At 58.3% G+C, this 13,009-nt stretch overlaps 1 protein-coding gene across 1 annotated transcript; it reads left to right on the top strand.

Moving 5' to 3' along the window:
- The first annotated feature begins 1,172 nt into the window (after positions 1 to 1,172).
- numb (NUMB endocytic adaptor protein) lies at positions 1,173 to 12,291 on the top strand. Its single transcript, XM_030087179.1, has 8 exons — positions 1,173 to 1,214; positions 2,000 to 2,074; positions 2,422 to 2,562; positions 6,151 to 6,355; positions 6,512 to 6,781; positions 6,856 to 6,999; positions 10,253 to 10,402; positions 10,850 to 12,291. The coding sequence occupies exons 1-8, from the start codon at positions 1,173 to 1,175 to the stop codon at positions 11,746 to 11,748; spliced, it is 1,926 nt and encodes a 641-aa protein (XP_029943039.1). The 3' UTR covers positions 11,749 to 12,291.
- The last annotated feature ends 718 nt before the right edge of the window (positions 12,292 to 13,009 follow it).

The raw sequence follows: 13,009 nt of genomic DNA on the forward strand, positions 1-13,009 counted from the left end.
CACAGATCTGCTGATCTAGAACCAGGTGATCCACAGATCTGCTAATCTAGAACCAGGTGATCCACAGATCTGCTAATCTAGAACCAGGTGATCCACAGATCTGCTGATCTAGAACCAGGTGGTCCACAGATCTACTGATATAGAACCAGGTGATCCACAGATCTGCTAATCTAGAACCAGGTGATCCACAGATCTGCTGATCTAGAACCAGGTGATCCACAGATCTGCTGATCTAGAACCAGGTGATCCACAGATCTGCTGATCTAGAACCAGGTGATCCACAGATCTGCTGATCTAGAACCAGGTGATCCACAGATCTGCTGATCTAGAACCAGGTGATCCACAGATCTGCTGATCTAGAACCAGGTGATCCACAGATCTGCTGATCTGGAACCAGGTGATCCACAGATCTGCTAATCTAGAACCAGGTGATCCACAGATCTGCTGATCTAGAACCAGGTGATCCACAGATCTGCTGATCTAGAACCAGGTGATCCACAGATCTACTGATCTAGAACCAGGTGATCCACAGTTGTTCAGAGAGTTCTAGGTTCAGAGGAGGATTTTAGATTCTGTTCTGACTCACTCACTCACTAAGTTACTCACTTTCTCACTCACTCACTGAGTTACTCACTCACCCAGTTACTGAGTTACTCACTCACTTACTCACTCACTCACTCACTCACTCACTCACTCACTCACTCACTCACTCGTTCATCAGAGTGTACTGTTCAGACCCTTGGTGGGCTCCAGGTCGTCTGTTCGGCCTCCCAGGTAACATTTTCATACCTTGTGCCCCCGCCCCTGACCCCGCCCCTGACCCCGCCCCCTCTGACCACACCCACTTCCAGGACAGGAAGTTCTTCAAAGGACTCTTTTCTAAAGTAAGTTCTGTGTGTCTGGGTGTGGTGATCCTTCCTTTCTCCTCTCACTTCACCCTGATGACGTCTGGATGGCTGGAAGACACACACACACACACACACACACACACACGCGCGCGCTCACTGATGCTGGTGTGTGTGTGCGGGTGGTGTGTGTGTGCGGGGCACTCCTGTGTTGTGTGTTTTGTGTTAACAGGCTTGCCTGGTCTCCCTTCAGACAGTGAAGGCTTCCTTTCTGGGGTTCTAACCCGCCGGGTTCTACTAGGTTCTCCCAGGGTCCCGGGTTCTCCCATGTTCTCACGGGGTCTCCCGGGTTCTCCAGGGTTCTCACAGGTTCTCACGGGGTCTCCCGGCCCCCTCTCTGACTGTCACACGCCCCTGACAACACACTCCTAACTCTTCTTCTCTTGTGTTCCACCTGCTGCATTGTCTTCACAGGTGTGTGTGTGTGTGTGTGTGTGGTGTGTGTGTGTGTGTGTGTGTGGTGTGGTGTGGTGTGTGTGTGTGTGTGTGTGTGTGTGGTGTGTGTGTGTGTGGTGTGTGTGTGTGTCTCCTCATGATGTGTGTGCGTGTGTGTGTGTGGTGTGTGTGTGTGTGTGTGTGTGTGTGTGTGTGTGTGTGTGTGTGTGTGTGTGTGTGGTGTGTGGTGTGTGTGTGTGTGTCTCCTCATGATGTGTGTGCGTGTGTGTGTGTGTGTGGTGTGTGTGTGTGTGTGTGTGTGGTGTGTGTCTGTGTGTTGTCTGTGTGTGTGTGTGTGTGTGTGTGTGTGTGTGTGTGGTGTGTGTGTGGTGTGTGTGTGGTGTGTGTGTGTGCGTGTGTGTGTGTGTCTCCTCATGATGTGTGTGTGTGTGTGTGTGTGTGTGTGGTGTGTGTGTGTGTGTGTGGTGTGTGTGTGTGTGTCTGTGTGTTGTGTGTGTGTGTGTGTGTGTGTGTGTGTGTCTCCTCATGATGTGTGTGGTGTGTGTGTGTGTGTGTGTGTGTGGTGTGTGTGTGTGTGTGTGTGTGTGTCTGTGTGTGTGTGTGGTGTGTGTGTGTGTGTGTGTGTGTGTTGTGTGTCTGTGTGTGTGTGTGTGTGTGTGTGTGTGTGTGTGTCCTCATGATGTGTGTGTGTGTTGCAGGCGGGCAGGAAGGCGGTCCGCGCCGTTCTCTGGGTTTCGGCCGACGGGCTGCGAGTCGTCGACGACAAGACCAAGGTACCGGAACCTTTGACCTGTGACCTGTGACCTCTGCGGCTGCCTGCGGGACTGATCAGCTGTTGACAGGGACCCCAGCACCGCTGCTCCGGGCCCGGTCCGGACCCGGTCCGGGCCCGGTCCGGGCCTTGATGCAGGCCTGGACCCGTTTGATTCCATACAGTGGAGGGGAACCGAACAGGACCTGCTGATAAAATCCGGTCCGGTTCTCCTGTCCCTTCAGCTCCACTCCGGCTTCCAGAACTCTGCTCAGTCCAGCACAGGTCCACCTGCAGAACCAGCCTCAGAGGAGGAGACTTCCTGCAGAACCAGCCTCAGGGTCTAACCTGTCCCGTGTGTGCCTGCAGGACCTGATCCTGGACCAGACGATAGAGAAGGTCTCGTTCTGCGCCCCCGACAGGAACTTTGAGAAAGCGTTCTCCTACATCTGCCGGGACGGAACCACGCGGCGCTGGATCTGCCACTGCTTCATGGCCGTCAAGGACTCGGTGAGGACCGCGTCTCTGGACCTGTCTAGGAGACGTCTCTGTTCTCCTGGTCCAGGTTCAACTGAGTCCTGGTCTATTTCCTGTATCTTCAACCTGTTTCCCCAGTGGCCTGAGGTCCGGGGTCTGGGGTCCAGGGTCCGGGGCCCGGGGCCCGGGATTCAGTCAAGTCGGCTCCTGACCCTGACCCTAAGACCCTGACCCAAAGACCCTGACCCTGACCCTAAGACCCTGACCCTAAGACCCTGACCCTGACCCTGACCCTAAGACCCTGACCCTAAGACCCTGACCCTAAGACCCTGACCCTGACCCTAAGACCCTGACCCTAAGACCCTGACCCTAAGACCCTGACCCTAAGACCCTGACCCTAAGACCCTGACCCTGACCCTGACCCTAAGACCCTGACCCTAAGACCCTGACCCTAAGACCCTGACCCTGACCCTAAGACCCTGACCCTAAGACCCTGACCCTGACCCTGCCAGAAAGACCCCAGACTCGTCTCTAGAGGATCAGAGTTCTGCCAGCAGACAACCTTCAGAACCTTCATGAAAAGCTTTTTTAAAGAACCAGGTTGGCTTTCAGGTTCTTGTGTGGAGCCCTCAGGGGACGGGGGCCTTGGGGGACAGGGGCCCTCGGGGGATGCGGGGGGCCCTCAGGGGACGGGGGGCCCTCGGGGGATGCGGGGGGCCCTCAGGGGATGCGGGGGGCCCTCGGGGGACGGGGGCCTTGGGGGACAGGGGCCCTCGGGGGATGCGGGGGGCCCTTGGGGGACGGGGGGCCCTCAGGGGACGGGGGGCCCTCGGGGGACGGGGGCCCTTGGGGGACAGGGGCCCTCGGGGGATGCGGGGGGCCCTCCCCGGTCTCCCGGCTGTCAGGGCGCTGAGGGAAATGTGTGCAGTGGGCGGAGCTTCTCCATTGGTCGGGCATGTTTGAGTGACAGGCGTCCACCAGTGGCGAGCGTCTCCGGGGGAGCGGGGCGGAGCTGCTGGTGTTTGCGGGAGTCGCTCTGTTGGCGATCTGTTCGCTCCACCGTTCCCGACTGCATTCAGGAGCCGGCGCTCTGAAGACTGCAGCCAGTCCAGCGGGACGTCTCCGTGTTGGACATTTGAAACCAGATGTAATGTGATTGGTCCAGCCCGTCACGTGACCGCGTCACGGGGACAGAGGGGGCGCTGTGATTGGGCCATTTATGCGGAACTTTAACTCGTAATATAAAATCAACAGATGGTTTATGTGAAAATCAGAGTCTGGTGAAGCAGCAGGTTCTAGAAACCAGAACCAGAGACCAGGACCTGTTCTGAAAATGTGCACTCTGAAAAATTGGCATTTTGAATGGTTCCAGTGAGACCGGGGCTCTTTTTGAAACCAGCTTCATCGCCCCCTGCTGGAATTTCCCCAGAATTACAGCTTTTTTGCACTTCAGCATGATCTTCATGTTCCCTGAGCGGAGGCGGAGCCTGGTCTGCACCTGACGGTGTCGTCATGTGATTCACAAGTGACTCGGAGTCAGTGGGTCCAATAACCTGAGAGCTGTTGAGGAAAAACTCTTCTTTCATAAAAATATTCATACAAATTCTTAATAACTTTCCATGAGCAAACAGAGAGCCGCGTCTGAAGGAGAGGCGAACGCCATGCGGTTCACAGGTCACCTGTGGAGTGACCTCAGTCACTCAGGTCACTCCACCTGTGGAGTCACCAGGTGGAGTGACCTCAGTCACTCAGGTCACTCCACCTGTGGAGTCACCAGGTGGAGTGACCTCAGTCACTCAGGACACTCCACCTGTGGAGTCACCAGGTGGAGTGACCTCAGTCACTCAGGACACTCCACCTGTGGAGTCACCAGGTGGAGTGACCTCAGTCACTCAGGACACTCCACCTGTGGAGTCACCAGGTGGAGTGACCTCAGTCACTCAGGACACTCCACCTGTGGAGTCACCAGGTGGAGTGACCTCAGTCACTCAGGACACTCCACCTGTGGAGTCACCAGGTGGAGTGACCTCAGTCACTCAGGACACTCCACCTGTGGAGTCACCAGGTGGAGTGACCTCAGTCACTCAGGACACTCCACCTGTGGAGTCACCAGGTGGAGTGACCTCAGTCACTCAGGACACTCCACCTGTGGAGTCACCAGGTGGAGTGACCTCAGTCACTCAGGACACTCCACCTGTGGAGTCACCAGGTGGAGTGACCTCAGTCACTCAGGACACTCCACCTGGTGACTCAAATCACTTGTGAGTCACATGACTGCAGTGTCTGTCAGACTCAGCTCTTTGTTTTACAGATGAAACAGTGTCAGAACCTTCTGGAACCTTCTGGAACCGTCTGGAACCTTCTGGAACCTTCTGGAATTTCTCACATTTCTTCATAAAATCACAGAACTTTGATCTGATCTTCGTCAGAATCACACTGATGAGAACAGAGTCTGCTTCAACTAAAACCACCCAGAACAGATCCAGACCCAGAACAGATCCAGAACAGATCCAGATCCAGACCCAGAACAGATCCAGACCCAGAACAGATCCAGACACAGAACATATCCAGACCCAGAACAGATCTAAACCCAGAACAGATCCAGAACAGATCCAGACCCAGAACAGATCCAGACCCAGAACAGATCCAGAACAGATCCAGATCCAGACCCAGAACAGATCCAGACCCAGAACAGATCCAGATCCAGACCCAGAACAGATCCAGACCCAGAACAGATCCAGACCCCGAACAGATCCAGAACAGATCCAGAACAGATCCAGACCCAGAACAGATCCAGAACATATCCAGACCCAGAACAGATCTAAACCCAGAACATATCCAGACCCAGAACAGATCTAAACCCAGAACAGATCCAGACCCAGAACAGATCCAGATCCAGAACATATCCAGACCCAGAACAGATCTAAACCCAGAACAGATCCAGAACAGATCCAGACCCAAAACAGATCCAGGTTCAGAACAGATCTAGAACAGATCCAGACCCAAAACAGATCCAGGTTCAGAACAGATCTAGAACAGATCCAGACCCAGAACAGATCCAGACCCAAAACAGATCCAGGTTCAGAACAGATCCAGATCCAGAACAGATACAGATCCAGAACAGATCCAGGTTCAGAACAGATACAGAACAGATCCAGGTCTGTCAGGAGAACCCTGGACCCCCGGGGGCGGCCGGGTAAAAAGCAGAATAAAGCAAAGCGATGGTGAGAGAGGTCAGAGGTCAGAGGTCAGACATGGTGACTGACAGATGCTTCAGATGTCTTCTTCTGCCCGTCTGCTGTGTTCAGCTCAGCTGACAGCGCCCCCGAAGGCAGCTGCTGGAACTCCATCATGTTCCGTTTGGTCCGTTGGCGGTCCGCTCAGTGCAGTGAAGAAGCCCCGCCCCGCCCCGCCCCCTGCCCCGCCCCCGCCCCGCCCCCTGCCCCGCCCCCGCCCCGCCGGTGGAGGAGGGTGAGGGCTGGAGGAGAGCAGGGTCGGGTTTTGGGGGTCTTACTGAAATGCAGGACATACAGGAAGCTGTGGACAGCGTGATGGACGGCTTCACACACACACTCACACACACTCACACACACTCACACACACTGCTGTCTGTCCCTGCAGGGCGAGCGCCTCAGCCACGCCGTGGGCTGCGCCTTCGCCGCCTGTCTGGAGAGGAAGCAGAAGCGGGAGAAGGAGTGCGGCGTCACGGCGACCTTCGACGCCAACAGGACCACCTTCACCCGCGAGGGCTCGTTCCGCGTCACCACGGCAACGGAGGCGGCAGAGCGGGAGGAAGTGATGAGACAGCTGCAGGACGCCAAGACCGGTGGGTGCTGCGGCTCTCTGATTGGTGGAACCGAGTTCTCCGACTGGATCTGCACTGTGTCCTGATTGGACGTGACGGAGCGTCCAGGGTCAGGGTCAGAGGAAGGCCCGGCGGGGGTCGCGACCTTCCTTTACTGTCATCCTCTCTTCCCAGCAGACGGCGAAGTGAAGGCTGCTGGGAGCTCCCAGCTGGCCGGGGGCTGTCCGTCCCCCTCGCCGTCCCCGCCGCCGTCCGCCGCCGCTCTGGGCCCGCAGGCCATCCCCCGGAGACACGCCCCGGCCGAGGCCCTGGCCCGGCAGGGCTCCTTCAGGGGCTTCCCGGTCCTCAGCCAGAAGACGTCTCCTTTCAAGCGACAGCTGTCGCTGCGCATGAATGAGCTGCCATCCACCGTGCAGCGCAAGTCCGACTTCCCCATCCAGACCGCAGGTGGGTCTGCCCCCCCCCCCCCCCAGGACGGAGGGGGTCCCGGCCCTTCTCTGACTCCTCTCCTGTCCTTGCAGTCCCCGAGGTGGATGGAGAGGGGGACAGCATCAGCGCCCTGTGCACACAGATCACCACGGCCTTCAGCGGACCCCCGGAGGACCCCTTCTCCTCCGCCCCCATGCCCAGACCGGCTTCCTCCCCTCAGTCTCCTGTAGCACCAGGTAACGCCGCCCCCTCCTCCACCTGTGGGCGGGGCCTCGCCGCCGTCGGGGGCAGATGGACCCTGTGCCCAGCGCCTCTCGGTTCTGTCCGTCTTTATTTGGTCGACTCAGCGGCTAACCGTCCCCGGCTGATGACAGTCGTCTGGACTGTCCAGTGTTGCCTCTGCAGAGCCAACTGTCCATGTTGAAACGGTGCAGAGCTAACTGTCCATGTTGCCGCGGTGCAGAGCTAACTGTCCATGTTGAAACGGTGCAGAGCTAACTGTCCTATGTTGCCGCGGTGCAGAGCTAACTGTCCCATGTTGCCGCGGTGAAGAGCTAACTGTCCCATGTTGAAACGGTGCAGAGCTAACTGTCCCATATTGAAATAGTGCAGAGCTAACTGTCCCATGTTGAAAGGGTGCAGAGCTAACTGTCCATGTTGCTGCGCTGCAGAGCTAACTGTCCCATGTTGCTGCGCTGCAGAGCTAACTGTCCCATGTTGCCGCGGTGCAGAACTAACTGTCCCATGTTGAAACGGTGCAGAGCTAACTGTCCCATATTGAAATAGTGCAGAGCTAACTGTCCCATGTTGAAAGGGTGCAGAGCTAACTGTCCATGTTGCTGCGCTGCAGAGCTAACTGTCCCATGTTGCCGCGGTGCAGAGCTAACTGTCCCATGTTGCCTCTGCAGAGCTAACTGTCCTGTGTTGAAAGGGTGCAGAGCTAACTGTCCATGTTGAAACGGTGCAGAACTAACTGTCCATGTTGAAACGGTGCAGAGCTAACTGTCCATGTTGAAACGGTGCAGAACTAACTGTCCATGTTGAAACGGTGCAGAACTAACTGTCCATGTTGAAACGGTGCAGAGCTAACTGTCCCATGTTGAAACGGTGCAGAGCTAACTGTCCTATGTTGCCGCGGTGCAGAGCTAACTGTCCCATGTTGCCGCGGTGAAGAGCTAACTGTCCCATGTTGAAACGGTGCAGAGCTAACTGTCCCATATTGAAATAGTGCAGAGCTAACTGTCCCATGTTGAAAGGGTGCAGAGCTAACTGTCCATGTTGCTGCGCTGCAGAGCTAACTGTCCCATGTTGCTGCGCTGCAGAGCTAACTGTCCCATGTTGCCGCGGTGCAGAACTAACTGTCCCATGTTGAAACGGTGCAGAGCTAACTGTCCATGTTGCTGCGGTGCAGAGCTAACTGTCCCATGTTGAAAGGGTGCAGAGCTAACTGTCCATGTTGCTGCGCTGCAGAGCTAACTGTCCCATGTTGCCGCGGTGCAGAGCTAACTGTCCCATGTTGCCTCTGCAGAGCTAACTGTCCTGTGTTGAAAGGGTGCAGAGCTAACTGTCCATGTTGCTGCGGTGCAGAGCTAACTGTCCCATGTTGAAACGGTGACGAGCTAACTGTCCCGTGTTGCTGTGGTGAAGAGCTAACTGTCCCACGTTGCCGCGGTGCAGAGCTAACTGTCCCATGTTGCCGCGGTGCAGAGCTAACTGTCCCATGTTGCCGCGGTGAAGAGCTAACTGTCCCATGTTGAAACGGTGCAGAGCTAACTGTCCCATATTGAAATAGTGCAGAGCTAACTGTCCCATGTTGAAAGGGTGCAGAGCTAACTGTCCATGTTGCTGCGCTGCAGAGCTAACTGTCCCATGTTGCTGCGCTGCAGAGCTAACTGTCCCATGTTGCCGCGGTGCAGAACTAACTGTCCCATGTTGAAACGGTGCAGAGCTAACTGTCCCATATTGAAATAGTGCAGAGCTAACTGTCCCATGTTGAAAGGGTGCAGAGCTAACTGTCCATGTTGCTGCGCTGCAGAGCTAACTGTCCCATGTTGCCGCGGTGCAGAGCTAACTGTCCCATGTTGCCTCTGCAGAGCTAACTGTCCCATGTTGAAAGGGTGCAGAGCTAACTGTCCCATGTTGCTGCGCTGCAGAGCTAACTGTCCCATGTTGAAACGGTGCAGAGCTAACTGTCCCATATTGAAATAGTGCAGAGCTAACTGTCCCATGTTGAAAGGGTGCAGAGCTAACTGTCCATGTTGCTGCGCTGCAGAGCTAACTGTCCCATGTTGCCGCGGTGCAGAGCTAACTGTCCTATGTTGCCGCGGTGCAGAACTAACTGTCCCATGTTGCCGCGGTGCAGAGCTAACTGTCCCATGTTGCCTCTGCAGAGCTAACTGTCCCATGTTGAAAGGGTGCAGAGCTAACTGTCCCATGTTGCTGCGCTGCAGAGCTAACTGTCCCATGTTGAAACGGTGCAGAGCTAACTGTCCCATATTGAAATAGTGCAGAGCTAACTGTCCCATGTTGAAAGGGTGCAGAGCTAACTGTCCTATGTTGCTGCGCTGCAGAGCTAACTGTCCCATGTTGCCGCGGTGCAGAGCTAACTGTCCCATGTTGCCGCGGTGCAGAGCTAACTGTCCTATGTTGCCGCGGTGCAGAGCTAACTGTCCCATGTTGAAACGGTGCAGAGCTAACTGTCCCATGTTGCCTCTGCAGAGCTAACTGTCCCATGTTGCCTCTGCAGAGCTAACTGTCCTGTGTTGAAAGGGTGCAGAGCTAACTGTCCATGTTGCTGCGGTGCAGAGCTAACTGTCCCATGTTGAAACGGTGACGAGCTAACTGTCCCGTGTTGCTGTGGTGAAGAGCTAACTGTCCCACGTTGCCGCGGTGCAGAGCTAACTGTCCCATGTTGCCGCGGTGCAGAGCTAACTGTCCCATGTTGCCGCGGTGAAGAGCTAACTGTCCCATGTTGAAACGGTGCAGAGCTAACTGTCCCATATTGAAATAGTGCAGAGCTAACTGTCCCATGTTGAAAGGGTGCAGAGCTAACTGTCCATGTTGCTGCGCTGCAGAGCTAACTGTCCCATGTTGCCGCGGTGCAGAACTAACTGTCCCATGTTGCCGCGGTGAAGAGCTAACTGTCCCATGTTGCCGCGGTGCAGAGCTAACTGTCCATGTTGCCGCGGTGAAGAGCTAACTGTCCCATGTTGAAACGGTGCAGAGCTAACTGTCCCATATTGAAATAGTGCAGAGCTAACTGTCCCATGTTGAAAGGGTGCAGAGCTAACTGTCCTATGTTGCTGCGCTGCAGAGCTAACTGTCCTATGTTGCTGCGCTGCAGAGCTAACTGTCCCATGTTGCCGCGGTGCAGAGCTAACTGTCCCATGTTGCCGCGGTGCAGAGCTAACTGTCCTATGTTGCCGCGGTGCAGAGCTAACTGTCCCATGTTGCCTCTGCAGAGCTAACTGTCCTATGTTGTCTTTGCAGAGCTAGCTTGTTCTAGCATCTTTCTCTTCTCTGCTGCAGTGAATGGCTCCACCCCCGCTAACCCCCCCGCCCCGCCCCCCGCCCTGCCTACCCGAGACACTAACCCCTGGTCCAAGAACCCGGCAGGAGCCTCGGCCGCAGGCCTTCCAGGTGAGAACACCAGTCTGCCGTTTGCACCGGGCCAGTCCTGAACCTGGTCCCACTGGTCTGGATCCTGGTTCCAGGTTCACGATGTGTTACTGCTTCATCTGAGAGGCCCGACGATCCACCCCCCGCCCCCTTCCCGTGAAGACCACTTTGAGGCCCCGAGTCTCTGTAGACCTCCAGGACCACTATGAGGCCACTTTTTTCTGAACTGATGTTTCCATATTATGTATTTTGCTGCTACACGTCTGTCCTGGTTCTGGTCCCGGTCCCGGTCCTGGTCCTGCTCCAGAGCCTCTGTGGTCAGACGGGTCCCTCTGGGTCCGGGTTCTGGTCGGCTCAGTGGATCACGGCTCTGGTGACGCTATGAGACTGTTTCCTATTGGCTGCCGGAGGGCTGGACGGCCGCTGTGATTGGACGGCTTCCTGAGCTCGGCTGTGTGTGTTTTGCAGGAGGCGAGTGGCCGGCCCCCCCCCCGGTGATCGTCGTCCCCCCCTCCTCCTCTCCGGTGCTGCCGTCACACAAGCGGACGCCGTCAGAAGCCGACCGCTGGTTAGAGGAAGTCACCAAGTCTGTCCGGGCCCCCCAGCCCGGTCCCGTGGCAGCCCCGGCCCCGGCCCCGGCCCCGGCCCCGGTCCCGGTCCCGACCCCGACCCCGGCCCCGGCCCCGACCCCGGCCTCGGCCCCAGTCCCGGCCCCGGCCAGGCCGTTCGCCCCCCCGGTGCAGATGCCCGTGGCGCCGGCTCCTCCCGGTCCGCCGTCCGTCCCGGTGCCGGTGTTGCCCCCCCGCCAGGCGGCCTGCTACCCGATGTCCAACGGCCTGCCGCTCGCCGGCGCACCGCTGTTTGGAATCACTCCGTCGCAGATGGTGGCCAACGCCTTCGGCTCGGCCGCGCAGCCGCCGCCGTTCGCCCCCGCCCCCGCGGGCCCCTTCACCGCCCCCGCCCCTGCCCCCGCCGCCGCAGGCCCGTTCGCCACCCCCGCCCCCGCGGGCCCCTTCACCGCCCCCGCCCCTGCCCCCGCCGCCGCAGGCCCGTTCGCCGCCCCCGCCGCCGCAGGCCCGTTCGCCGCCCCTGCCCCCGCGGGCCCGTTCGCCGCCCCCGCGGGCCCGTTCGTCAAGCCCCCGCCGCCCGCCGCACTCCGGCCCGCCAACGGCAGCGCCGCCTTCAACGGGGCGGAGGGCTGGGCCGCGTCCTCCTCCCCCTCCCCCCGGCCCCCCCAGCACCCGCAGGAAGATGCCTTTGAGGCCCAGTGGGCGGCGCTGGAGGGCCGCTCGCGGCAGCACGCCTCGCCCTCCCCCACAAACCCCTTCTCCTCCGAGCTGCACAAGACCTTCGAGATCCAGCTCTGAGGACCGGCGGCGGCGGGCGGCGTGGAAGGGCGGGGCCGAGGGGCTGGAGGGGCGGGGCGGAGCACCCTGAGGCTCCACCCCCCCCCCTCCTGCCAGCTTCCTCTCAGCCCCCCCCGGGAGCCGTCAGCCTGGCTGCAGGTCTCCTGAATCGAGCTGAACAGACGATGCCAAAATCTTTATTTTTATGCATTAATTCTATTTTAAATAGCTCCGATCTAACAGAAGAGAAGTGGCACAGCGCCACACAGAGGATATATATGGTATGACGCCAGAGATTTAGTGAAGGGACAGCTGCTTTATTTTATTGTTCATTCTTTTTTATTCTGATTGTTTTTGAAGACAAACGTCCGTCTGATTGAAGCGTCTCACTGTAAATACGTTCATTGCAGCAACAATCAAGGTGTAGCTGAGCAGAGCTCTCCAGCTGGAGCTGACGGAGGCTCCTCCTCCTGCTGGGCGGAGCTGTCCAGCTGGGGCTGACGGAGGCTCCTCCTCCTGCTGGGCGGAGCTGTCCAGCTGGAGCTGACGGAGGCTCCTCCTCCTGCTGGGCGGAGCTGTCCAGCTGGAGCTGACGGAGGCTCCTCCTCCTGCTGGGTGGAGCTGTCCAGCCGGAGCTGACGGAGGCTCCTCCTCCTGCTGGGCGGAGCTGTCCAGCTGGAGCTGACGGAGGCTCCTCCTCCTGCTGGGCGGAGCTGTCCAGCCGGAGCTGACGGAGGCTCCTCCTCCTGCTGGGCGGAGCTGTCCAGCTGGGGCTGACGGAGGCTCCTCCTCCTGCTGGGTGGAGCTGTCCAGCTGGAGCTGACGGAGGCTCCTCCTCCTGCTGGGCGGAGCTGTCCAGCTGGGGCTGACGGAGGCTCCTCCTCCTGCTGGGCGGAGCTGTCCAGCCGGAGCTGACGGAGGCTCCTCCTCCTGCTGGGCGGAGCTGTCCAGCTGGAGCTGACGGAGGCTCCTCCTCCTGCTGGGCGGAGCTCTCCAGCTGGAGCTGACGGAGGCTCCTCCTCCTGCTGGGCGGAGCTGTCCAGCTGGGGCTGACGGAGGCTCCTCCTCCTGCTGGGCGGAGCTGTCCAGCTGGAGCTGACGGAGGCTCCTCCTCCTGCTGGGTGGAGCTGTCCAGCTGGAGCTGACGGAGGCTCCTCCTCCTGCTGGGTGGAGCTGTCCAGCTGGGGCTGACGGAGGCTCCTCCTCCTGCTGGGTGGAGCTGTCCAGCTGGGGCTGACGGAGGCTCCTCCTCCTTCTGTCTCTTTTCCCTGTTATTTAACAC

This window comes from Salarias fasciatus, unplaced genomic scaffold (assembly GCF_902148845.1).
Source record: "Salarias fasciatus unplaced genomic scaffold, fSalaFa1.1, whole genome shotgun sequence".
Taxonomy (NCBI): domain Eukaryota; kingdom Metazoa; phylum Chordata; class Actinopteri; order Blenniiformes; family Blenniidae; genus Salarias; species Salarias fasciatus.

What these genes read in the sequence shown, in the direction of transcription:
- numb (XM_030087179.1), top strand. Translation starts at nt 1,173, where the DNA reads ATGTTCTCACGGGGTCTCCCGGGTTCTCCAGGGTTCTCACAG. An exon ending in GTTCTCCAGGGTTCTCACAG is followed by an intron (nt 1,215 to 1,999) that starts GTTCTCACGGGG and finishes TGTGTGTTGCAG; the next exon opens with GCGGGCAGGAAGGCGGTCCG. An exon ending in TCGTCGACGACAAGACCAAG is followed by an intron (nt 2,075 to 2,421) that starts GTACCGGAACCT and finishes GTGTGCCTGCAG; the next exon opens with GACCTGATCCTGGACCAGAC.